The sequence below is a fragment of the Oncorhynchus nerka genome, linkage group LG28 (assembly GCF_034236695.1).
Source record: "Oncorhynchus nerka isolate Pitt River linkage group LG28, Oner_Uvic_2.0, whole genome shotgun sequence".
NCBI classification, from domain to species: Eukaryota; Metazoa; Chordata; class Actinopteri; order Salmoniformes; family Salmonidae; genus Oncorhynchus; species Oncorhynchus nerka.
Window position 1 is genome coordinate 71,150,900 of NC_088423.1, and position 27,260 is coordinate 71,178,159.

Here is a 27,260-nt window from a genome sequence, read left to right on the forward strand (position 1 = left end):
TTTTTATGACAACTGATGTGTCCTCTCATTCACTGTCAAACTAGCCATATAACTGTGTTGACAGTCATTGATCTACAAGTTATTTTGCATGCCAAACAAGCCCAGGGATTATCAGTAGCCTAGTCAAACTGCACACTGTGCCCAGCTTTGCGTTCTGACCAACGCGAGTTAGGCTCCCTGTCCCTGCAGGATCATGTACGTCTGTGTGGCACCTTCAGCATTCAAATGCTAAAAGGCCTTGCACGATATTAGGCTTTATTAGTTGAGTGACAACGCATGTCATTTGCTCGATTGTTATCAATGTGCTTACAATAGATGTTTCAATTGTTCAGGTTCACCATCAGCAGTAGTTTTGCTTTAATTGATCAGTGCACGCTGAGTGTACAAAACATTAGGAACACCTACTCTTTCCATGACATAGACTGACCAGGTGAAAGCTATGATCCCTAATTGATGTCACCTGTTAAATCCACTTCAATCAGTGTAGAGAAGGGGAGGAGACAGGTTAAAGAAAGACTTAAACAGGGTATGGTAGCAGATGCCAGGCATACCGGTTTGAGTGGGTCAAGAACTGTGTGTCAAGAACTGAAGCGCTGCTGGGTTTTCACACTCAACAGATTCCTGTGTGTATCAATGTTCTACCAACCGAAGGACATCCAGCCAACTTGACACAACTGTGGGAAGCATTTGAGTCAACATGGGCCAGCATCCCTGTGGAACGCTTTCGACACTGTAGAGTCCATGCCCTGACAAATTGAGACTGTTCTGAGGGCAAAAGGGGTGCAACTCTATATTAGGAAGGTGTTCCTAATGTTTTGTACACTCAGTGTATATGGTAATTAGATATACAGGGTAAAGTTGATCATTTCATAACAAGGAATCACTTTTGGGAGGTGCTCGGCATTACTAACACAGGAAGAGAATAGGAGCTCGCTGAACAGTTGTGCTATATATTCATTGGATATGTCATAGCTAATTTGTTAATGATAAATATTGATACATTACTTGCTCAAACTTAATCTGCAAAAATGACAAGTTAATTAGTAGGTGATGGGGATTTCAAAGTGGGGAGACAAGAAACATAAAGCTACATTGCCCCCCTAATCTGGTGGTAGATGCCTAGTCTCCCTTATGGCTCAGATCCGGTGCCTACACAGTACACACCATAGACATCACTTACAGACAGACTGGCAGATCCTGGCTCAGCGAGGCCCAACTCATGAGCTCCATCAGCAACAGTTTTTAATTTAGAATGGAAAATGAATGTGTTTATGCAACAAATGTTACTGCATCTCAAACCATCAATTTGTTCTCTACTCAAACTGAATCGCACCAAATCATTTCTAACTAAAACGTATCGTTCATGTATTGTATCGGAGCCCATGTATCTAAATACACATTAAATCGTTGTGAAAGGGAAAGATGCACATTCCCAATTTATAGCCTAAAATGGGCCCATTTATTTGTGTTCTAAGAAAATGTGAATGTGGTCAAATGTGGTTTATAGTCACACTTCGGGTAGCGAGGCTACCTAGTCCTTTTTAATCCAAAGTTGGAATGAATCCATCAACACAATAGTAATGACTTGCTGTATGAGCAACCCTGCATACAGTGAGCTCAGCCTTGTTTGTTTTTATCCAATCGCAGTTGTCTCTTAATCTGTGTGAAGGGTTGTAATGTTTTTTAGTGTTTATATATGACTAGATTTTTTTACAGTGATTTATTACTATGTCATACGCTTCAAATAGGGTCCGGAGTTGGTTAGGTTAGCCTACTACCAGATCAGGAAAAGCTCTAGGCCCCAGGAAAACCATTGCCCCCCACCCCACCACCACTCTGGGACCTGTGGTCTCTGATATCACCACACAATGTTACAAATAAAACATTTGTATGATCAACATTTGACATGTTTTAGGTGGTGGGGATGGGCTTCCATAGTTTTACATGGCTCAGTGTAGCCGGCACCTACTGCGACAATTTCAGAATGTAGCAGGCTGTTACTGTATTTTCAGGTAAAAACAGCTTTGGTATTGCCATTTATACTGTAGGAGTGTTGGCTCATTGAGACAATTCTGTTCGCACTGCCCTGCTTCAAGGGGGGGGGACTGTCGTGTCATGCGCTTCCTCCGAAGGTAACAGTTGAGACATAGAGAGTAAGCAAGTTTACATTTGAGTAATATGTGTAGCCAACGGTATGTTAGTCTAGTAAGTGTGAAGAGGCTCCATCTGCAGAACCATATAGTCCTATTGAATGGAGGGAGTTGGAAGGTGTGAATGTGCTGGTTGTCATCACATGTAGTGTAGCACTTGAAGTCACCTCCCTCCACACCCGCCTTTCTCCCGTCCTCCTCAGCCCCTTTGGTTTTCAGTGTGGTGCTCATCAGCATACTAAACATGGCTCGCGGGGCATTGTGCTCTTGTTCCTCTAAATAGCTCCCTGCCATTTTTCAGGGAAGGGGCCGAGCGAGACGTCCAAGGCCCCTGGCACAGACCGGTGGGGATGGGGGTTGGTAGGTGGTGGGGGCACCAGGCAGCAGCTGATAGGCCAGGCTGTGGCGACATGGCAGGAATCTAGACTGGGGCTGTATTTATCACTATGCTCTTGTTGTGATAGTACATTTATAAACTGCTAGGTCATTTTCCAGAGTGATGGCCAGGCAGGACAATGCTCTGGGCCTGGTACAGGGTCAGTGTCAACCGCCAAAGGCTGTACCATGTTTACGAAGGTTATTGTTCTTCCCTGTTGAAATGTTTTCTTGATGTCTATAAGGAGAGCCTATGAGTATAGCCTATAAGTGAAAGGCATTTTACAATTTTGAAAATTGACCATCTTCCTTACATTTTGAAAAGGAGGAGCTGTAACTTTGCTGTATTTAAACTTGTCTTTTAGAATTCTGAAAGAGCTTCATGTACAGTAAATCTGCTGACTTCTTTGCAAGCTCTCTCATGCTGTGAGATTACGAACAGCCTTTCAAGAAGGGACTCGTCTCACCTCCTCAACCTCCCCTCTCTCATTTCTCTTCTCTCTCTACACAGAATCAGTGTATGACCTTCTCCCCAAAGAGCTGCAGCTGCCATCCTCCACTCAGCAAAACCCAGCAGCAGCCATGAGCCAGAAGAGCGGTGGAGAGGCGGTTCCTTCTCCCTCAGCTCCCCTTGACTCAGGTAAGCCCCTCCTCCTCTACCCCCTCTTCTCTTCTGCCTCCATGGTAACAGTGAGCAGTGCTGGTAATGGTTCCATCCTGTTTCCTGGAGTCAACCCTTCTTTAGGCTACCTGCAAGACCACTTCCAACTACATTAGGGGTAGGCAGCACACAGTCTGTACCTGTAGGCTTACACCTGCATGTAGAGAGTACAGCCAATAGGCAAGGAGCAGCTGCTGAAGACCGGAGTTATGAGGCCTTATTGCCCTCTCCCTTGGGCGTCCTGTGGCCCTCAGCAAACATACTGCACGCAATGCCAGCCAGCCATCCCTGGGCCCTGGGGGCTTGCTCACGTCTCTGAAGACTGTGAACAGTTCTAACTGTGAGTGATGGGAACGACCTGTTCCTGTTTTTTTGTTTTGGTGTGCATTATCCCCTGGGTTTTACACAGAGATAATTATTGCAGACATGCGGAACTATGAGTACCTTTATATCATGATCTGTTGCTGGTTGCTATAAACCTCACAGCTCAGATGTAATCAGCTCCAGCTGCAGCCCCTTTTTAGAATCCCAATCAGAGGGCTAGACTGAAAATGAGCTGTAGTAAAGCATTGCCTGGTTTTGTGCTGAAACAATGATTCTATACAGGGACTGTAGGATCCAAACATCTCTTTATGACACAGGCCTACAGGTTGCAAGCAGATCAGAAAGGCCTCTATTAATCTGCTTTAGAGTAGACGTTTTTAAAGGTTTTCCCATCAGGGCATAGGGGCTGTAACACACAATCAGAGAGGGCATTCTTGTTCTCCATAGAAATCCAAATTCATGATCCTAGCTCAACAATTGGCTATAAGGATTGCACTGTTTTCAGTGGTTGGGTTATGCCAAAACAAAGTCATGCCTACAGTCCCTGCTGGGAACACTGTGCCTTGCAGTTGGAGTCTAAGGAAACCCTCTTCATTCCATGCCATTAGAGGACACCCCTGATTCTTTCAGGGCACACAAGACCTACAGTCCCCATCTTCTTGGGCTGTCTGAATGATCTTCAATACGGCAGTCTGTCTTTTTGGGGTCCACTAAATCATGAAAAGTTAAATGTACTCCATTAATTGACAATAGCAATTGACTCTCAGTCTGTTATTGTACATTTGTGAAGATAAATGTTATAAAAATGCAAACCATCTCTCTTTGGGACAAGACAGAAGCCGGGTACAAAACCATTTCGGTACTGCTCACAAAATCATTGTTTGAGATCCAAAAATGTGAAGTAATTCAGTGATACCTCTTTGAAAAATTCCAGAAATATCACTAACTGTTTACTTATGTGTTTTGCAGCTATTTTGCTTAACCAGTTACTGCCACACCATTAGTTCAAGTAGTATCCTCTGACACCATGCATCAGTCTGTGTAAGGCTAAATAGTACATCTAGTACACTACAGTACTTCCACATAAGGAGTCCAGAAAATCACTGAAACTAGTGTTTGCAACTGTAGGCCTAAATGTTAATTAACCCAATATCATATTCAAAGGAAGAGAAAAAATACAAAACAAAACACCTTTTTCTGGTTAAATTTGTCACAACCTGAACGTTCAAAATGCAATTCACTTTAGCTCTTTTTACTCTGCCCCTTACCAAAGTGCCCCGGTTTAGAGTGAGTTTCAGTAGAACCAGAAGTCTGTTGCCTTCGGACATCAGTGCTTCAATGCAGCCAATGCAGCCCTCAGACAAGGCGGGACAAACTGGCTGTAGCTGGAGGAAGGTGAAGTATTTTTCAGTTTACATGAAATTTAATTTGGGACTGTAGATTTTACTGCAAATTGGCCTTACTTCTTCTGGCTATCTCTTCTTTTCACTTTTTTTGTGAACTTTATTTTGTACCCCAAATCTTTGGAATCAAGTATTGAAAAAATACTTTGACATTTAAAATGTAGGTTTCTATTGGTTCTCTGTCAAATGAGGACAACTCTTTAATTTTAGGCTGTTCAGCAGTTTAGGTTAGTTTTTTTTGGTCACACCAGACAATTTTGCCCATCGCTTTGGCTCTTTGTTCAAGTAGTTTCTCCCTCCCCGTATCCCTGCACAGCCTTCCTCCACTTGCCACCATATAGCTCTCTGCTGAAGCATCTCTGCCTTTTTACACCTTTACTGTTCTGTGCTGTTACTGTACTTTGCAAGGCGGGTGCATGCTGGCTGTGATATTACCCTACACCCATCACCCATCCGTGGCCTGCCCTGCTACTTTTTATAGCTTGGCCTGGCTGTCACCACATCCCTGATGCCAGTGTGCTTATTACTGTTTAGCTCTATACGGCTGCACACTTCCATGTTCCTGTTCCTATCCCTGTTCTTATCCCTGTCCTGCCACCCCTGCCTGTAACTTTAAGGCTTCATTACGTTTGTCCTGTTTGTCCCCTCCCCTGACCACTCTTCTTTGAGATATGTCTGAATGGAGATGCAGCATCACTACAGGTTGACTTCAGCTGTTGTGTAGGAATGTTGGCTGTTTCTAGTCAACTCTGGCCATACAAAATTCATATTGCTTTTACTTTGCTGATTAGCTCTCCCTTTTTTTCTAATTGATGTAACATGTTATTGATTTCCATCTAGAAGTCGGAAATGGGCATGAATTATTTGTTGTCTGAGGTTTCTTCCTTGCCTTTCAGTCAGTCTATATAGTACTAATGCCAGGCCGTTTAAGGGAGGTCATTTCAAGTAGTGCACTTCACAAGAGAGTCTGTTTTTCCGTTTTAAGTAGGTAATTGCAGTGGGAGTCTTTTTATAGGTGAACACCCATTAGAGAGGGAAATGACCTTATGTGACTTTTGCCCATAATTTCATAGAGTTCATCTTTAGGAATGTTTGTTCTGTTCAGACCTTACCATCCCAGCCACTCCGTCTCCTGCTTCCTCCCACCCATGCTAAAGGGTCCGAGTTTGCTTGTGCCAACTTAGCTTCTGCATGAGTTTAAAGTGGAAATGCATTTTATTTTACAAGCTCCAAAATGACACTCAGCCTGTACATTGAACAGCACCTGATCAATATCAGAATCCACACACCTCAGCAATATATTGACAAGTGAACATACTCCACAAAGCCTTTGAAATGTTCTACCTTTATTTGTTTCAATAATATTCAGCAAATGCACAAAGTTAATAGCTTTTTTGTTGATTGGATATAAGTTGTTTTGCTATTAATGAACTTCACTTGCATTTTAGCCCCAGAGGCATCGTGGTGGGTTGTGTGGCTGTCTTTCTATCAGTAGTGAAGACATTTAGTCCCAAGGGCTCTTAACCCATCAAAATTCACCCAGGGTGTTGAGTGGGTCCGTCTAAACTTTTAGACTTCTTATTCTTTTCATTTACTGCATTTACAGTTTTTTGTATTGCAACTGAGTTTTTGATGTCAGTTTTGTTTCTTTAATTATGTATTTAAATGGAGTTAAAGGGACATTTAACAAAATATATATCTACTTCATATTCATCATCTCCAGCATCACCCCAACATCGACGTATGCAAAAATTGTGCATTTCTGTGTTTTGTAGTAAAACATATCAAGATATGGTTTTCCAATGACATCAACTAATTGGTAGATAATGTCTACAAATGTGTCAATTGTACAATGCACAACGATGATGTCATTGGAAACACTTATCTTCCTCCATCTTTTTTTTTTTTTACTACAAAACATAGAAACTCACCATTTTCGCATTTGTTGATGTTGGGGTGGTGCTGGAGATGATGAATATCACGTTGGGGGAAAAAGGGTAACAAAAAGCTTTGGCTTGGATGGAACATGCAATGGTCCCATAGATGGAGGCATGGGTCTTCGGTAATGCGTTTACAATAAGAGCAAATGTTCTATGTTTATTTTAAAATGTATTAAGTCTATGCTGTAATACACCTTGAATCCTATTGCCTCCATCTGCTGGGGCTGTGCAATAATCACATTGGTTTTAAGAGCATGGTGATTTGCAGCCACTTTCAGCATTTTTTGTGAAGTGGAAATTGGTAGGGTTTGTGGAAAGAATAGCCTACATATATTGAATGATACTACTGGTACTACTATTTTATGGCCTAACCAAATAGTTTCAGTGTCTTCAGAAAGTATTCATACCCCTTGACTTATTACACATTTTGTTGTGTTATAGCCTGAGTTCAAAATGTATAAAATATTATTTTTTTTCTCAACCATCTACACACAATACCACATATTGACAAAATGAAAACATGTATTTAAAAAAATTTGCAAATTTCTTGAAAATGAAATACAGAAATATTACATTTACATAAGTATTCACACCTCTGAGTCAAAACTTTCTAGAAACACCTTTGGCAGCGATTAAAGCTGTGAGTCTTTTTCAACACCTGAATTGTGCAACATTTGACAAATGTTTTATTATTATAAATTATTTTACATCTTCTTTTTTAAAGCACTGTCAAATTGGTTGTTGATCATTGCAAGACAACCATTTTCAGGTCTTGCCATAGATTTTCAAGTAGATTTAAGTAAAAACTCTGCCACTTGGGAACATTCACTGTCTTCTTGTTATTAAGCAACTCCAGTGTAGATTTGGCTTTGTGTTTTAGGTTATTGTCTTGCTGGAATGTGAATGAATCTCCCAGTGTCTGATGGAAAGCAGACTGAACCAGGTTTTCCTTTAGGATTTTGCCTATGCTTAGCTCCATTCCATTATATTTTTTTTATCCTGAACCCCCCTCCCCCCCAGTCCTTAATGATTACAAGCATACCCATAACATGATGAAGTCACCACTATGCTAAAATATGGAGAGTGGTACTCAGTAATACTCAGTATGATTTCACTCAGTATTTGCACAGCTTTTCCTCCTACATTAGCTGCAGTGAAATGTCTCCACACATCAGATAGTGCCCGTGGCATTTTCCTGTAAAGATTAGAAAAAAAAAGAGTAAAAAAAAACAAATACAATTCCATGTACAGATAAATAGTTAAGCAGTTAGATTAAACAACTCCTTTGTAAGATGAATGTTTTAAAATGTATGGAAACAGGTGAATTAACACTCCTCAGTTAGCAGGCACAAGCAAGCTAAAACCCACCTGGTAGCAAAAACTAACTAGCAGAAATTAACAAGTTAAAAATGATTTAAACACACTTTTCTGTAGGCTACTATTTACTACTAGTTAACAAAAATTAATGTAACTACAATGTTGTTGATCATCCTCAGGTCATCCTCAGGTTTTGCCTATCACAGCCATTAAACTCGTTAACTGTTTAAATGTCACCATTGGCCTCATGGTGAAATCCCTTAACAGTTTCCTTACTTTCCGACAACTGAGTTAGGAAGGGCACCTGTAACTTTGTGGTGACTGGGTGTATTGAAACACCATCCAAAGTGTAATTAAAAGTGTAATTAATAACTTCACCATGCTCAAAGGGATATTCAATGTCTGCTTTTTTAAATACTTTTTTCCCTTCTTTGCGAGCATTGGAAAACCTCCCTGGTCTTTATGGTTGAATCTGTGTTTGAAATTCACTGCTCGACTGAGTGACCTTACAGATAATTGTATATGTGGGGTACATATTCAAAAATCATGTTAAACACTATTATTGCACACCGAGTGAGTCCATGCAACTTATTATGTGACTTGGTAAGCACATTTTTACTTCTGAAGTTATTTAGGCTTGCCATAACAAAGAGGTTGAATAATTATCAACTCAAGGGATTTTTTTTTATTTGTAAAAATGTGGAAAAAAATAATTCCACTTTGACCTTATTGGGTATCGTGTGTAGGTCAGTGACAAATCTCAGGTAAGCGATTTTAAATTCAGGCTGTAACACAACAAAATGTAGAAAAAATCTACCATGTGAATACTTTCTGAAGGCACTATATAAAATGTGTTCATAATATACACCATTTTATGTATGAAGTTCTTTAGCTTCAACCTATCTGTACTTTGTTCCTCTGGATGTCTCTGTACCAAACCTCCTCAGAGTAATTATACATGAAGCCTTCAACCCTTTGTCCTCCATCTCCCTTTGACTATTGAATTGCAATGCATTTCGTTAACCATAGTATTATGCACAAACGGAGCAGGTGATGACTCAAAATTCAAACAAGAAATGAATCTAGAGTCAGCCATTTTGGTGGTTATAGCTGTCCTATTGGCCAGCTGTCTTTTTCTTTTAGAATGGATGGGCTCCTATTGAACAGGATGTCTTCATTAGCACCTATGGCTCAGCATTTCAAGGTTATCAGATGCACTGTGCTGTTTGCAGGTATAATAGTTTGTCAGGATCAAAAGGTTTAAAATCAGGCAATGCTTAACGAGGGCCAGTTTCCTGGACCGAGATTAAGCCTACTCCTGGATTAAAAAGAATCTCCAATGAAAGTGCTTTTTAGTCCAGAAATAGACTTAACTTGACGTGATGATGACCAAAGACACATTAGGCTTTAAAGAGGCTAAACAACAACGGGTTAAAAGGTGTCTGTGATAAATTCCTCTTCCTGTGGCCAGGTGCCTTTCTCCTGTGATAAATCAGACTTCCTGATTTTAAATGATTTATACCCTGGATAAAGAGATGCAGCAGTGCTCTCCTCCGTCCTCCCTGTAGGTGTCTCTGGGTTTTCTCTTCTTTAAGACCTGGCTACATTTTAAACAAACAATCAGCCAGCCTTGCTTGTTTAAACTAGAAGGCTAATGGGGGTGTGGTAGAGGGAGAGACGGAGAGGGAGATTCTATCCAACAGTTCTACTGCTCCACAGCACAGGCCAAAAACAGAGGGATTTCATTCTCTCCCACAGCGTTTGCTGTCCTGCTGTTTATTACACGGTTGTCTTTAGTTTCATTACACTCAAAGCAGGGCAACTCATTTTTAGATGAGAAAAAAAATACATTTCCTCCCTCTGGACAGACAGCAGGACATAAAAGGGCAGTTGTTTGAAATGTGTACACAACTCACGGATGGGACCATTTACTCAGGCATATTTGCCAATGTACAGTAGTCTACAGAAAGCTTTTAGGCCATATAAATAAGTCAGGAGGGAGCAGAGTAAGAGCTGTGAACCTTTACAAAGCTGGAGGGGTTTACTGGACTGGGTTTCTTTGAGGCCTTTGTTTCTCCAGTTTCTGTGAGTGTTTTTAAGAGTGTGGTGAGAGTGCGCTCAAAGTGGCTGCAAATCATTCACTGTGGTTCCAATCTTAGCAGGGCCTGTATGTTTCTCATGTTTGTTACGCTTCCTAAAATCTGCATGAACAGCACATCACGAAATGTCTTTCAAAGGAAAGCTTCATATTTAGATGTTCTACTTGACATCATTTTGTAATGAACTAATCCATCAGCATTTCAAAACCACTGTTCTGTTATGTTTATTCTTGTTTTTAAACTGATTTTCATTTGAAATGACATGATTGTGAAAATGGAACTAGTTATTTTGCAACCTAGGATCTGCATGTGGGGTCTGTGGGAGGAAGCTTACAGCTGCCATGGGGAACAAATTGCTGTCTTGCTGCCATGGGGAACAAATTGCTGTCTTGCTGGATCCCAATCTAACTAAAATGATTCCTGTCTCTTGAATAAAAAAATATAATCTATTGGATAAAATAGCTGCTCCCAACCATCTGCAATCAGGTGGAAGTTGTTTGTCTGTTCGCTAGATTGTATGGATTTCTGCAAACAGAAGCAATGTGCTGTATGTTTTGAAAGCATTCTTGTTCATCAGAGCATAAATGGATGTATGGCTTTATACATTTCTTCTGTTTATCATGGCAACTCTACAATAAGTACAATCAGTTTAGCCACTAAAATTAATTAGAGAAAAATAAAAACCTATTAAAGCTAAATTGTGCTCCATATTGTGGCATGGTTCCTACATATGAGTGCATTTGGAATGGGCAAAGTGAGCGAGTTTGTGGGTGGAATGTAAAAGTGACTGGAATTTCTTCAGACAATGCACCACATTGGCTTGTAATGAGTCATAGATATCTGGAATTCTTCCAATTACCAACAAAAAGCTATCTTATTTTTCAGTCATAAGCACTGTAGTTACCTTTTTTGAATGAAGTGTAACCTAGTTGCACCGCTTTTTATTTGTTTTTATTAACATGTTGAATTCACAGTATCGATAAAGGTTTTACAAATTAGGATAGCTTGTCTGCCTGTCCTCTCACTCCTCTCCCTTCTCCTGCAACAGTCTTCAGGATTTCACCTCCATGCTCAGACCTTAGCCCAGGGCTAAGCCCTTAGGCCACCAAGGCTTCCATTTCTTCCATCATATCATCTCTAGTATACTGTCAAGTATTGCGTGTTTGTAATGCTTTGGATTTCTTACCATGGGGGTGTCATGAGCTTTCTCCAACTCTATGTTTTTGTTGCCCTTTTATGCCAGGGACAAGCCCTACACTAGCCAAACAATCCAGTTTGTTTTCACAAAAGTGGAAGATGACAATCTACCATGCAGCATCTACCATTTCACTTGCTTGAAGCTGCACTCTACTGTACCCTGCATTGAGGACCTGATAACTAGGAATGCTTTTGAAATGTATTTAACATTTGCTGCCATTTTCAACCCTCGCTAAGGTTTCCTAAGGTGTTTTTAGGAGGACTTTCAGAAAAATATATTGATCAGGAATAGAACGAGACCCTTGAATGACTGTTCCATTTTCACAAATACGTTTTGTTCAACGTAGTTTAAAACATTTTTAAATTACATTTGAATGTTCAGCTCTTATTGCTCATTCGCTGTCTCGTTTTTATTCCAGGAAGTTCCCTCTGAAGCAGGGAGTGTCTGCATATAAAATGGTCTGCAGTTCTCTGCTTCATAGGTCAGAAGCTTGTTTATCTTGTCTCTGTGGCTACGCTCAGTCCCAACTAAATTGTTTGAACCTGTATGAGAAAAAGCTCCATTTGGCACGCATCATCTTACACACCAGATAATCTTCATTTTCATTTAAACATCCCTCTACATGTAGATTTCCCAGTTAATTTCTGTTTATGGCAAATGCTATTCAAAATCAAGTCCCAGTGTCACTGAAAGATGGCGAGAGAATTGGATTTCTGCACGTTCTGGGGAACTATATATTTTTTTGCAGATTGAATTAGAAACTCTCAAAGTATCCATTTCAGATAATTAGATATACATGTCAGTAGATTCATGACTTTTTAATTTACATCATGTCCTGTAATAGGACTCTTTCGTACTTTACTATTTATTTTTTTGTCAGAACACGTGTACACACATACTCACCTACACACACTCACTCATCATGATGCAATAAAAGAAAAGTGAAAATTATAATTGGATGATCAAAGAAAGCAAAAAAACGAGAAAACAATCATGCACAAATTTCGCTGCTTGAATGGGACTGCTAGCCAATGCTGGTTGGGATGCCTTTATTTACTGTCCAATTGTATACACTGTAGATGCCACCACCGTCTCCTCTTCTATGACCATGGGAGGCCCTCGCAGTGCTTTTCCCACCTCTTCCAGCTCCACCATGCACTCCACTACTTCAGCCACCGACCAGACCTCTGCTCATACCGGCATCGCCGCTCCAGACGAAGGTGTAAGTAGCAGAGCGGCGGCCGAGATGCTTGGAGCCGAGGGCGGGACTGGCAACAGTGGGAGTGCTGGTGGCGGCAGGGCTGGCGGCGAGAAAGGAGGAGGGGCAGGATCCCTAGGTGGAGGAGGAAGAGGGGGGGCATCCCAGGAGGCCCAGCAGCACCACCAGATGACCCCCTCCAAGCGGCGGACGGTGCTGAACATCTCGCCTCCGCCCGAGGACCTGTTTGACGACAGCCGCATGTCCTGCCAGGAGGATCAGCTCCAGGACTCCGAGCAGAGCAACAGCATCTGGATGGATGACTCCACCTCTAACTTCAGCATCGTCAGCTCCAGCTCCTACAACGACAACACTGAGGTGCCCCGGAAGTCCCGCAAGCGCACCCCCCGCCAGCGACCCGGGCCCAAGCCTGCCTCGGCCGAGGAGGCCAGCATGGACGTGTTTGATGCAGACAGTGCCAAAGGGCCTCACTTTGTGCTCTCACAGCTGGGCTCAGACAGCAAGGCCTGTACCAAAGGAAGGTGGGTGCCCCTGGATCTCTTATACAGTGAAATTAGCCCATGTGGAAATCTATCTAGCCTACCATTTACTTCCTTTTAGTCTGCAGAGGTAACTTTCCGGTTCTTTTACATCTTTGAGATGTGGCTCTACGGACTTTGTGGTTAAGTTTCAGTTCTCAGTTTGAATCTTGTCTGGAGCACAGAATGGAAATACATTAAGAAAAGTTAAATGTCAGAGAAAGTGATTAATTAATTGAAAAACACTGATCGACTTGAAATTAGCAGTGGCCATTTACAACTACTATTGAATGGACATCTCAACAGAACTGTTCATTCTTTATCTTACCTGATTTTGAAGAGGTTTATCTAAATTTGCTCCATACTTATTCCCATTGTTATGAGGTGTAAAACCACTATACCACAAGCGGAAATTGTACCAAACCACTGGCTGAACATTTGTCTGTGCTTGAAGAAGAGCTGGCAGATCAGAGGCTAGGGAGGGGCAGGATACCACCGCACCAACAATGGTCAGCCATGGTGAATCACACTGAGCCTCTTTAAAAAGCGCCGAGAAAGCAGAGCAGATTAAATATACCGATAAATCTGAATCCCCTAAGAGGTTCTGATGGACCCTGCTTAGTAGTGGGCCTCCAAACTCTGCATTGCTCACTAGTGTCACTGGGAAACCATGGCAGCTATTTGGGGATCCCTCACTCGTCCCCTGCTGCTCTCTAGTTCCAAATACCCCCTATGCTCCACCATACACACATACTGACTCTCCCACTCACACACACACACACACACAGAGATATTTGCTGGTGGGTTCACAGCTTGGCTGGAACTTTGATAGTAAGTGGATGGTCTCCAAGTCCTGTCAAGTTATCTTCCACTGAGAGGAAGCTTGGTGCCAACAGTGGAGCTGATCTTCCCTCCCCTTACATAAACGAACACAAGGTGGAGCGGAGAGGAGGCGTGGGGGGTGAGGGTTGCTGCCACTGTCACCCAACGCCAGGTTGTGCGGCCCTCCGTCCCCATTGATTACAAGGACACAGGCAGGGTTAGGGTTAGCAGGGGACAGTGCTGTGAATGAGTGAAAGGAAACAATCCCCTGCATTAAATATAAGCAAGCGTATTGTAGTCAATATTAGTGTTGCATGTTTCAATGTAGGTTGTTTAGGAGTTGTTGGGCTTACACAGTACCTAACCAGTCTGTCTTGCAGTTCGGCAGATGGCTCCCAAACAACCCATCAGAAAGGTGGGACCCTAGTGAGCCAGTTCCCTCAGAAGAGTGAGGGCAAGGAGCTGAAGATCCTGGTCCAGCCTGAGACCCAGCACAGAGCCCGCTACCTGACTGAGGGCAGCAGGGGGTCGGTGAAGGACCGCACTCAGCAGGGCTTCCCCACCCTAAAGGTACGCCTTAAACCAGCATCAGGACCAGGCTGTGGCCTCTAGGGCTTTTTGTGGACGGTCAATGCCCCATACACGGGTCACTGTTTTGACTCTACCCCTTTATCTATCCTTCATCAAACGCCACCATCAACCTGCTCCATACTCATTGTTACAGAACACCTCTACATTGGATGCTTAAGTCAGCCTGTGACAGTCACTGAATCACTATGTAGAAACTTGTGTAAGAAGTGATGCAATGTATCAACCCCACAGTATTTTCTTTTCATGAAATAAGGTTTTCTAGCTAGATGTTCCAACGCACCTTGGAAGGCAGCACTCGGGTGGTAGAGCATGGCGCTTGCAACGCCAGGATAGTGGGTTGCATTCCCAGAAATGAATGACTAAATTGCTTTGGATAAATGTGCCTGCTAAATGCAATATATTATATAACCTACATAAAAACAACAGATTTTCCTGTCCACTGAGAAAAGAGGTAACTAATCATTATTCTCTTGGAAGTGATTACAACAGCAAATCGTGACTTTATTTGCATTTCTTTGTCATATCTCTGTATCAACAATGCTATTCACAATGTATTGCATATTTCAGATGTTTTACTCTCAAAGTAGACAGCAAAACAGGCAGTTGTGCAGGGACAGTTCTGTTGTCATGGAATTATCATCTTGCTAAGCAGGAAGCTGGCACTGTCTTTCACTTGTTCACTTTTGTACGTTATTTCACCTGCACCCTTTTGGCTCTTGTGAAAACTATCACTTGCACAATACATTGAACGCTCAATTCTCTAGTGACTTACAAAAATAGGTAGAGTTGACTTTGGCGCAGCTGTGTTATTTTATGATCTGAGTGTTCTTTGTTTCCTTCTTGTCCTCAGCTGGAGGGTGTGAATGAGGCAGTGGTGCTGCAGGTGTTTGTGGGTAATGACGCTGGGCGTGTAAAGCCACATGGGTTCTACCAGGCCTGCAGGGTGACGGGGCGCAACACCACAGCCTGCAAGGAGGTGGACATCGAGGGCACTACTGTCATTGAAGTGTCCCTGGACCCCAGCAATATTATGACCCTGGCGTATGTATCTGCTTATTGCCATGGCTGTTGCAATTCTGTAAAATCAGACATACTGGAGACTGCTCCTCTTAGTCATCCTCCAATGGGAGTGTGTTGGGGGCTGTTGCAGCCGCTGGGGCCTTGGTCAGCAGGCCTGCCTTCTAATAGCTGTGATATGTGTGTGTCTCTGCAGGGTGGACTGCGTGGGGATCCTAAAGCTGCGTAACGCTGATGTGGAAGCTCGTATCGGGGTGGCCGGCTCCAAAAAGAAGAGCACACGTGCCAGGCTGGTGTTTCGGGTCAACATCTCCAGGCCGGACGGCTCGGTGCTCACGTTACAGACACCGTCGTCCCCCATCCTGTGCAGTGAGTGGCTTTAGGTTATTCATAGCATTTGCTCACCGGAGTTCTCTCAGGAACTCTGTTGAGCTGAGAGGTGACGCACGTCACCAGGGGATTAGGGGGAGGGATAATAAGTTCATTCAGGGGGTTGGTGGACGGGAGGAAACTGAAGAGGAGCTTGGGGCAGGACAAGGACAAGGATGTCAATAATGGTCTCCATTGGGAGCCGTTACAGTCAAAATTCGACTGGATAGCCTTATGAGCATTTGTAATATAGTTTTGTTTTATTGTTTTCATCTCGTTTTTAAGTTTCAAGCCGAATACTTGGACACTTTGAAGAGTTGATTCAGTCTAGAAGTTCCATTTCTAATGTGTTATGTATGCTTAGCAGATCATTTTCTAATTCAAGTACATTTTCAGAGACCATGTATATAGACTCTCTTCAGCTTCACGTGTTCCTCCCGTTGTGGGCATAGGGTGTGGCTGTGAGTGGCAAAAACAGGAAAGACTGCTCTGGGGTATAAGAAATTCTATTTGTCGGTGGTTTTAGAAGCAGAACTCCGAAAAAACGAGGGAGAGAAAGAAAGGGGGAAGAAAGAGGTGTGGACTTCTATTGTTTACAATGCCAGAGTGCAATCCGTCCAAGCGAAAATCTGGCCAGAAAATATAAAATCTAAATCTCCAGTGGCGTCTGTCTGTCTGTGTGTGTTGTGCTGTGGAGTGGAGTGGGGTGGTGAGAGTGAGGAAGGCCTGTGAAAACTGGGGAGGGAGGAGGAGTGGGAGGAGTCAGCTTGTTGTTTATAGAAACTTGGGCATTTCTATTTGCCTGTGAGAAAGGGGGACTGCAAAGACAGTGTCAAGTTTACCTATATTCCAGTCATTTTACTGTCTGTTAAGGATCATATACTGTAAAATAACAATCACATGCACCCCATTTTTTTAAACGCCAGCTCAGCTCACATTTTTCCTGGCAAAGCAATTAAGCACAATTACTATTTCACAAGATTACACGTGTGCCTTCCAAGAAATCACAAGGCACTCTTGAGCAATTGGTTTAAGCTTTTCTGTCGGCTTCCCCTGGTTCCTCTGAGAAGGCCAGCAGTTCTGTACTCGTGACAGAATATTAGTTAAAGAAGCTAGGTCAAGCAGAACTCAGAGCCTGACGGTCTGTTGGTGTCCTGTCTACAGCCCAGCCTGCAGGGGTGCCTGAGATTCTGAAGAAGTCCCTCCATAGTTGCTCGGCGAGGGGGGATGAGGAGGTCTTCATCATTGGGAAGAACTTCCTCAAGGACACCAAGGTCATATTCCAGGAAAATGTGTCAGGTAGGCAGGCCTACACAACCTATTATTGTCTGAAATCCATGTCCTTACAGTATATGAATAATGAATAACATTTATATTTATTCTTTGACCTACCATACTAATGAAACCGTTCATTATTTTCCCCCTAAGATGAGAAGTCTTGGAAGGCAGAGGCTGAAATTGACATGGAGCTGTTTCACCAGGTAAATAAGCTTATTCTCTGCTTATTGTGGTCCTAGAATGAGTCATGCTAATGATTTAACGGGGTGATTAGATAACGACAGCCATTTGGGATTTGTAGGTTCAGATGTAATCATCTTAAATTGCTAATCACTCAGGGAGGTGAATGGCCTCATTGTTTTGTCACCTAATTACTGTGAGCCACGGTGGTAAGTGTGTCTCAACAGTCCTGCATAAACCTTTGCCCTTGGGAGCCAGAGGGTCAGAGCTTCGTTAGCTAAGCCTCAATCAGTTGTCTGAGCCCTGAGGTGTTAGATGTCTTTCACGTTATTCACAATTTGTAACCAGGCAAACTATTTAAATCACCGCCACACCTTTTACTAGTCAGCAAAGTTAGAAAGGTGATGCGTGTTTGAACTAGTTAGTGACGTTCGGAGTCTCCAGTTCATCGTCTGTGCCACAGGATTATGTCCGTTGTGGCTATGTCTCTCTTTCAACTCTACATTGTGCTGACATCGCTTGATAATTTAAACAAAGTCATTTTGCGATTGCACATGTTTTAGACGGGATGTTGACACGTTTATCACATGACTTGATGTATGTAATTATAAGACTGGGGCTACTGTACATTTTCGTTTGCTAAGTGGATTTGTCTGTTATGCGTTTCCCCTCAGAATCACTTGATTGTGAAGGTTCCTCCATACCAGAACCCAGCCATCGTGTCTGCGGTGTGTGTGGGGATCTACGTGGTGACCAATGCTGGCCGATCCCACGACGTGCAGCCTTTTACATACACTCCAGAACCAGGTCTGTGATAAGTCCATGTTCATTTTCTACACCTCCTGCGCCACATTAGGACCAAAACAACATTTCCTCAGAGCATGTCTTCAGCCAGTGTAAATTACAACCATTACTCTACCACCACTACTGGATTAGGTGGATATATCCTCTAGCCTGCTCTAAATTTACCATTTCAGTCCTTGGTACAGGAAGCCATATCCACTCGAGAACAGGGGGGTATTTGTCTCCTCCTTTTTTCTCTCACATCACTTCCAGTCGTTAAAACGTCCTTTGGGCACTGTGGCACGAACTATCAATGAGCGAGCAGGAAGTGACAGAGAAAGGAACTAAAACAATGAAACAAAACATGGAAGTGTAGATGATCCATCTAAAAATAAAAAAATACCCTTCTAAATACAGTATGTACTAAACATGATACCGCCCCATACTGCCCAATAGGGCAGCGCCCTATACAAAACAGTCATACAGATTTATTCCTTATTGTTTTTCACTCTATACAGTAACATTTCATATTACATTTTTGTATATGAAAACCTGACATGCAGACGATGAAGAATAAGGTCATCTGATTTGCATGTCCATAACTCAACCTGCTTATCTGTGTACGTCTCAGTGGACATATCTGTGAAGAAAGAAGTTCCATCTCCAGGCAAGCCCTGCTCTTTTGATCAACGGATGAAAGGTGTAGTATATCTCTACCATGCTGTATCGTGTGTTCTTGTTTGTAATGAATAGGTGTGTGTGTGTGTGGGGGGGGGGGGGCAGTCAATGTACTCCTGTATCTTGGCTTTCAGTATGACAAAATTTTAACATTGTCATTCACGCACCTACAGTAATTGATGGTGCCTTGATGCCCCCAATGTTGCCTCTTGTGAAGAGAGAAGAGGTCACTCCAATGGAGGTCTACAGCAACCTCCCTTCTGCTGGCATTTTCAAGGTAAAAGCTCTACAGATGCATTCCCAGCCTTGGCTGTGATAATGCCTCATTAAATGGTAGAATCATATCCATATGAACCATATTGATCTTTCTCCCAATATATATAAAAAACTAGCAGGTGTCATCTGTTTTTTGTATTCTCAGCGAACCCCCGATGTCATGTGTTCGGTCCAGCAGACGCTGGACATGAGTTCCAACCTTCCCCCCAACAGCAGCCCATTCTCCAACTCCTTGCCGCGGTCTGCCAGTGACCCTGATGAATCCCAAACAGCAGTCTTCAACAGTGCAGAGGCCCTGAGCACCATACAGAAGCAGGACATTGCTCCCACCAACTCCTTCCCCGTGCCTGCAGACTCTCTACTCCAACCTGGGCCTCAGCAGTTCCTCCTGGAGCCCAGAGAGGGGCTGGGGCAGGACAGGGCCAGCAACAACGCTGGGGCGGTAGGGAGGCTCAGTCAACAAGTGGAGGCTCCTCAACCTGCCCCCCAGCAACACCAGCTGCCCATATTCCCCCCAGACGAGGTGGCCCAACTGGAACAAGCAGTGAGACAACTGCAGGCCAAAGGGTACTGCAGCCAGCAGCAACAGCGACAACAGCAACAGATTCAACAACAACAAATTCAGCAACAACAGCAGCAACAAATTCAGCAGCAACAACAACAGCAGCAGCAACAAATTCAGCAACAACAGCAGCAACAACAAATTCAGCAACAGCAACTACAGCAACAACAGATTCAACAACAACAAATTCAGCAACAACAGCAAATTCAACAGCAACAAATTCAACAGCAACAAATTCAACACCACCAGCAGCAACAGCAAGTATTGGAGAACCTACAGCAGCAGCTGTTTCAGTCACAGATCCCCATGCAATGTGGCATATTCCAGGGCGGTTCTCGAGGTGAGAACACTGAACAGCAGGGTTCCCAGCAGGGCATGGTGCAGAACCATGGTTCCCTCTTTCAGCAGGCCCAACAGCAGCAGCAACAACAACAGAAACAGCAGCAGCAAGCAGCACTCTTTCAGCAAGCCAATGAGATCCTCTCCATTCAGACCAACTTCCTCCATCAGACCCCTTCTCATCCCTCTCCACCCCTCTTTCATAACCCCAGCCCCTGGCTGAGGCACAGGACCCACAGGGGGCACTGTTCCACACTCAGAAGGCCTCTCCCACCCAGGAGCAGGTCCAGGCAACCCTCTTCCAGAACACCCTGACAGTGTTGAGTAGGACCAGCCTCTCCCCAGAGCAGCCCCCCTCTCCCGCCAACCTGTTCCTCCCCCAGAGTACCCTGCCCGGGCAGCTCTCCGCTAGCGGTAGCCAGCAGCAGCAGCTGGCCTTCCTCAGTGCCCTGCAGACCTCTGCCACTGAGCCCCAGTCAGTGTTCCAGGCTCAGACCCAGCTTTCCCCCATCCAGCAGGGGACCCCCATGGAGCAGCAGCAGCCCTCCCAGCCTCAGCCCCAGCCTCAGCCACCTCAGCAGAACTCCATGTTTCAGAACATTTCCCCTCATCCACCTGCAAACACTCTCTCTCAGACCCAGCAGCAGCAGGCCAGCCTACTGTTTTGCAGCAACCCCCTCTCCACTCCAGAGCAGGCCCCCAGTCTGCTGTTCAGCGGCCAGGGCCAGATGCCCCCCATGAGCAGCAGCAGCCTGAACTCTCAGGAGCCCCAAAACCCCTCCATGCTGTTCTCTCAGGCCAGCATGGTGACGGTTAGCCAGCAGGAATCCTCTGAGCCCATGGCCTTCCAGGACCAGAGCCAGGTGGTGGGGAACCCCTCAGAGCCTCGCCAGCAGGGCCTGTTCCAAGAGCAGCAGCCCATGCAACTGATCACCAGCTCCAACAACGGCCCAGAGCAGCCCGTCTCCCTCTTCATGCCCCAATCCAACATGGCTGCCCTGCAGGGTTGCATGGCTGCCCAGGAGCTCCCGCAGACGGGCATCTTCAGCACCCAGAATGGGGTGGCAGGTCTGCAGACCACCACCTCCTCCCCTGTGCAGCAGCCAGGGTCTCTGTTCCAGACAGCAGTCAGTGGGACCCTCAACCAGCCCAGCGAGGCCCAGCAGCCAGGCCTCTTCCTCTTTGGGATTCAGAATGGTAAGGATTCATGATTAAGATTTCTGTTTTTTTATCAAATGTCAGCTTTTTTAATATGCTCCAGAAAACAGTATGCCATTGTTTGGTTTTCGATAACATTTAACATTTCATGTGGCATGTAGTCAGTGACTACCCCTTTCTTCCCCATACAGAGTGTGGCCAGCTGATAACCTCTCCTGGAACCACTCTGTCTGATCAGATCATTGCCATCAGTCAGTCTGGTCAGAACCAGAGAGAGAGCGAGGCCCAGATCCAGTCGCTGCTCAACCAGTCCATGTCTGAGTCAGGGAGCATGCAGAACAGCATGACCGCGTCCCAGAACATGGAGAAGATAGATGACCTACTTGTCAGCCTGCAGGAGCAGGGCAACAACCTCACTCGCTCCTACTAGGCCTGCTATAGGTTTCAGGTGAATGCTCATCTCTATATAAACATTTTAAAAGTTTGGTTTGCCAATGTGTTTAAAACGGTTGCACTTTTGTTGATCAGTTTAAACGTTTTGATGGTATCTCAGAAAGCAGGATTAACCATTTTGAATTCTAGTTCAAATTTTAATCACTGACTACTGTTTACATGCTCCTATGTCTTTAAACATGTAATTGCCCCTCCCTTTAGGAGCCCCGAAGACCCCCAGTGTGGACCCCCATTACAGACGGCAGAAGACCCCAGTGTGGACCCCCATTACAGATGGCAGAAGAATGGAAACAAATTCAACAGTGGGCTCTTGTCCAAACTCCAAGTTACATGTAAGCCTCAGCGGCCTTCTTCTCCAAGGACAGTCTTCATGTGTAGATGATCCACAGTGGCGCCGAGCGGGGTACCAGTCCGCCACTGCATCTAAACCTGGACCTCAAAATAGGACATAGGTTGTAGTCACCCCACAACTGCAGTGTGGTCAATGTATCTCACAGCTAGTCGCCTCCAGCTGTTATTGAAACATGACACTATGTAATGTTTGGCTAACTCATCAGTTCTCAGAGCAGCACTTTGCGGTGTGGTTTTATAAGGATGGTGGTGGAAGCTAGCGCAGCATTCTGTCTTCTCCAGGACCAGAGTGTGGGCTCACAATTGTTTATAACGCATTGTTGTCCTTTTTATACGATATTAAAAGTATTTTAGGAAATAGCAAAAGAAAATATACCATTTGTGAAAAACAAACCTTTGTAAGATATTTTGACATTAGTTCTTTCAGCACTTTACGATGCTTTCCTTTTGTGACTATTTCCTCATTAAGTTGGCCCATGCATTCACTCGTCAGCTATTTATCTCTCCGGCTGTTTACTGGATGTACAGCTCGACTACTTTATTACTCCTGCATGTGTGTTGAGTTATGGCTTTAGTTTTTTATTGCTCCTTTCATGAAACACCCGTTTATCTTATTGGCAGCCATCTTCCCATTACCCATTCCTAAGAATAACTCCAACTATTTAAGTATTACACCATGGATTTCTTTCCCTGATTAGACTCTGGAGTACGAGAGATGCTCTAGATTAGAGTCAATGTGGATCAAGAAAAAATAAAATCATTCAGCCTTTAAATCATTCATTTCCAGTCTACATAATTAAATAATAGGCCTACAGTTTGAATAAATCAGAACCATATATGCGTACCATATACCAGTGCGCACGGTTGTCTGATTGATGTAATTAAAGAGTATATTGTTATTTGTATCATTCTATGGCAAGTGTAGATAATGTGTTGTTTTGTAGTGATGTCTCCATGGCAGATGTTTGTATTAGCTCACGTCTGGCACGCACAAACTAGACTTATCTATAGATCAGAGAGGAGTTTTCCGTATGTTTGTCTTACTGTAAAACAGCAACTCTCTTGCCTACAGTGGGCCACCCCAGGACCTGAGTCAAGGCCTCAAGTCACAGCCTCCTTTTTCGTCTTCATGAATGGCCAGTTTTATGGCTCATATTGATTGGGGTGTTCATATTTGTCGTTTGAGACTAGCCATGTTTTGACAGGGAGAAAATGGTGAAAGTGACTGGAGCAGTTATTTGTTTTGCCTTGACCATGAATGGTGGTTTGTAGTTGGATTATTAGTGTCAGGCGTGATATACAGATGTAGCATCTTAATTTGATCACTCTTTTGTTGCTGAGAATTTTCCTGCACCTCAAGAAATACAAACTTGGAGTTTTTCTTATATATATATATATATTGTATTTTTTACCCCCAATTTCGTGATATCCAATTGGTAGTTGGTCTTGTACCATCGCTGCAACTCCTGTACGAACTCGGGAGAGGTGAAGGTCGAGAGCCATGCGTCCTCCGAAACTTGACCCTGCCAAGCCGCACTGCTTCTTGACACACTGCTCGCTTGACCCGGAAGCCAGCCGCACCAATGTGTCGGAGGACACACTGTACAGCTGGCGACCAAAGTCAGCGTGCATGCGCCCGGCCCGCCACAAGGAGTCGCTAGAGCGCGATGGTACAAGGACATTGTGCGCCGCATCATGGGTCTCCCAGTCATGGCCAGCTGTAACACAGCCTGGGATCGAACCCGGGTCTGTAGTGACACCTCAAGCGCTGCAATGCTGCGCCTCTCGGGAGGCATGTGTATTTGAGTTTTGAAAAGGTTTCTAAAGTTTGTATTTTCGACTTTGACATTTCAGACTTGATTTACCCTAATGAAAAATGTATCAACCCCTACAAAAATGTCCATTAATTATAATCCACAGAATAATTCACATTTCCTTTTGCTGCAGGATTATTTTTCTGCTGTAGCAAACTGGTTCAAATTAAGATCCTACATCTGTACTGCTGCCAAACTGGTTTGTGCTTTTATTCTTTACATGTGAGTATTGGGCTGAAGTGGAGCCAACAGTAAGATTGTGTCTTGTTTTTAGTCTGAATCTGAGTATACGCATGAACAAGGGGCTGGTCTCTGATGACAACAAGAACAGCTTAGTTGAGTGCCTCCATCTTTCTCTCTTATTGTTGTTGTCTGTTAGTGTGTGTTCTTAACATCATTACCTTTTTATTCACTTTAAAAACAAGCAGATTTTTAAAATGGAGAGTATTTAAACTATTTTTAGTAATGTGATTGGTGGGGCCCCATATTCCCCATCCCAGAGCTTGAGCTGTGTTCTTTTAGATATTTAAAGGACCCTACTCATGAAGAATGAACCATTAAGTTGCTTTGGAGAAAAGAGCTGTCTGTGATTGGCTTTCTTCAACTCTTGTGAAAAACTAGTACTTTTGTTTCCAATAGTCACGAGTATTTATGTGAATTTTTTATAAGATTTACAAATATTTTATCATATCATTTTTACTGGTGTAGTTCTAATACATCTTTTCAGAAATCATATCTAATTTATTTGTTGTTTTTTTTGTCTTTAGATATTGTGTCCCACAATCATCTTTGTCCTACAAATGACTTGATGTACAAGTTTGGTTCTGATTTAACTCCGTAATTGTATTAATATTAGTTATGTGGATTTGGCCCTTCCCCACCTGTTGAAACTGTAATTGGCAGTGTTCTTGTGTGACATATCTGTCAGTGAAGCTTATCTTCTCCTTCTGAGGACAGGGATACAACTTTATGGTTGAGGGAGTTCAAATGTACCATGTACACTACGAGTCACATGTACTTTCCTGTGCATTGTTTTCCTCCTTAGATAGATTTCTGTTCATATGCCAGGTTGAGATCAATTGTACAGTATGTTTGTCCAAAGCTGATAGTTTAAGTCAAACCCTTGTGATATAATTTGTGAAACATTGAACCTGTACTGTCACATCTACAACTTATTTCACCTCTTGAATAAGGAAAGTGTAGGAAGTTATTGGACAACTATGCCAGTTATAAAGCCATACAGACAGATAAAACAGCATCTATTAAATATTTGTTAATAGGGTTTACAAAAAACTCCAAACGCAGAATGTGTTTGTTACCTCAACCCGAGCAGGTTGCTAATCAGGCCACCTTACTCAACATTGGACCAATTACAATGATAAAGTACATTCTTTATATATAGTATACATACAATATTTTGGCAGCAGCGTGTTAATGTTTTGTGTTATGAATACACAATAAGCATATTGAGGGGGAAAAAATACCTATTTTCAAATGTAACCAATGAATATCCCAAATAGTTTGAGCTTTGACAAAAGAGGAGGGCTATTTGGTTCTGAGGCTACATGTTTTACATTGATGACGACATGAGTCTTTGTAATTGAGTGGCGCTATACGTTATTGTGCCGGTTAAGGTTCCATTTACTGAAGACCTAAAAATGAACTACTTTTCCTACTCAACCAATGACTACAGAAATGCAGAGGTCACCTTGAAAGTTATATTTTTACCATATTTGCACCCAGACTAACCAATGATTTATGACATCACAGTGTACAGCAAATATATTTTAGAAGTATTGCTCAGTACATTGGATGATATACTTGTGCCTTGACAAACTTTTATAGTAGAGACTAGATTTATTGTACCAGTGTTGCCTGATTTATTCACCGCTGTGACACTTGTCAGTGGTTATTAGCCCTTGATAACTAGTATCAAGCCATACGACTTGTGTGCTTCTAATGCCGTACAGAGATGAGTGACCAGATAAATGTATAGTGTTGTGCAATTTGTTGTGCATCTGATTTTATTTTCACGAAAATGTTAATTTGCATTTGTTGTTTAACGTCGTTGCAATTGAAGTTTTGTCTCAAACTGCTATGCAGCTTGATTCAATATAAATGTACATCTGTTACTTTTTTAATATAGATTTGATCTATCTAGCCACTCTTGATTGTTCATTGCAAAGGGGAAACGATAACGAAATATTGTAATTCTGTTAATTATTTATGTAGCTTTTTGAAATAGTATTGATACTGTGTGCCACCGGGATTTATTTTTATGATTGGGCTTGTGTCAGTCAAGACTAACACAAATTTCACCTAATTCAAACAAACTTTTCATTCAGAATTTTTATCACAGGTGTTTTGTTTATATTGTAATTGTCATCAGTTAGTCTGTTCACACACTTCTGTTTGTGTCCCCTTAACCTGTCAGGCTTTGGTTTGATGTGAAAGTCTGCTTTATTTCCATTAGGTTTTTTTCTGCTGGGGATATAGTGAACCTGTTGATAGCATTGACAGGTTATAGGTATGGGGAGTGCATATCACCTATGTGTTTTTACCTACCATGTCAACAACCGTGAAATATTACCTTTGAAAAAATGAATCGATATAAATGTATTTTTGCTTTTGTTGGGGCATTTGTATACTCTTGCAATTATATTTATGTAAACCTGCTGGTATCTATATTAATAAAGATAGATGATACGTTTTCCTTTGTCAAGTTAATTTCCACATCCTCTGATGTTTGGTTTTGGTAAGATTTTTGTATTGATCAACTTTTGTTTTTGCTCAGGAGAGACACAAAGACGCCATGAATTAACCATACCGTGAAAGATTGGAAATGACAAAATCACAAGCATGTGAATTGAATTACGTTTGAAGAGTAACATAACTAATCATCAATCAAATGCATCATGGCCTTACCCTAGTTGTCCATCTGAAACATGTTTTAACATAAGAAAAGGAGGAGAGCGAGGGAAGTCAAAAGGGAAAACATGCTTGCATGCTCAGAAACCAGATGAATATGGTCACATATTCACATGTATTTTAATATTGTGATTATAGAGGTTAATAATGAGTAAATTACCTGTGTTCTTCAATGATCAAAGATCCGGGGTAGGCAGTCATTTTAAATAAGAATTTGTTATTAACTGACTTGCCTAGTTAAATTAAAGGTTAACTAAATAAAAAAATATATATAAAATGAAGACCACCCACAACAAAATAAACCCCTATGATCCCCCTGGTGGTCTGAGTGCAGTACTACATTTGCGCAGTGTCTTCTGTGACTGATCCTCTCGAATATGCTGAGATGTCATTGCGTACAATTCAACGTCAATATTTGTGTACGTGCGTTGATCTCGCTTGGAGCTGGAGAGGGTTG

The 27,260-nt window shown here is 42.8% G+C and overlaps 1 protein-coding gene across 1 annotated transcript in view; it reads left to right on the top strand.

Annotated features, from left to right (window-relative positions):
- The window catches only part of LOC115112220 (nuclear factor of activated T-cells 5-like), a 68,063-nt gene extending 41,477 nt beyond the window's left edge, over positions 1 to 26,586 (top strand). The window contains 14 exon segments of the mRNA XM_029639127.2: positions 3,037 to 3,165; positions 12,547 to 13,207; positions 14,407 to 14,596; positions 15,468 to 15,658; positions 15,831 to 16,003; positions 17,168 to 17,302; positions 17,432 to 17,484; positions 18,136 to 18,268; positions 18,876 to 18,944; positions 19,096 to 19,199; positions 19,344 to 20,310; positions 20,313 to 21,296; positions 21,449 to 21,705; positions 21,912 to 26,586. Coding sequence (XP_029494987.2) covers positions 3,037 to 3,165; positions 12,547 to 13,207; positions 14,407 to 14,596; positions 15,468 to 15,658; positions 15,831 to 16,003; positions 17,168 to 17,302; positions 17,432 to 17,484; positions 18,136 to 18,268; positions 18,876 to 18,944; positions 19,096 to 19,199; positions 19,344 to 20,310; positions 20,313 to 21,296; positions 21,449 to 21,687 — 4,028 coding nt within the window. The 3' untranslated portion in view covers positions 21,688 to 21,705; positions 21,912 to 26,586.
- The last annotated feature ends 674 nt before the right edge of the window (positions 26,587 to 27,260 follow it).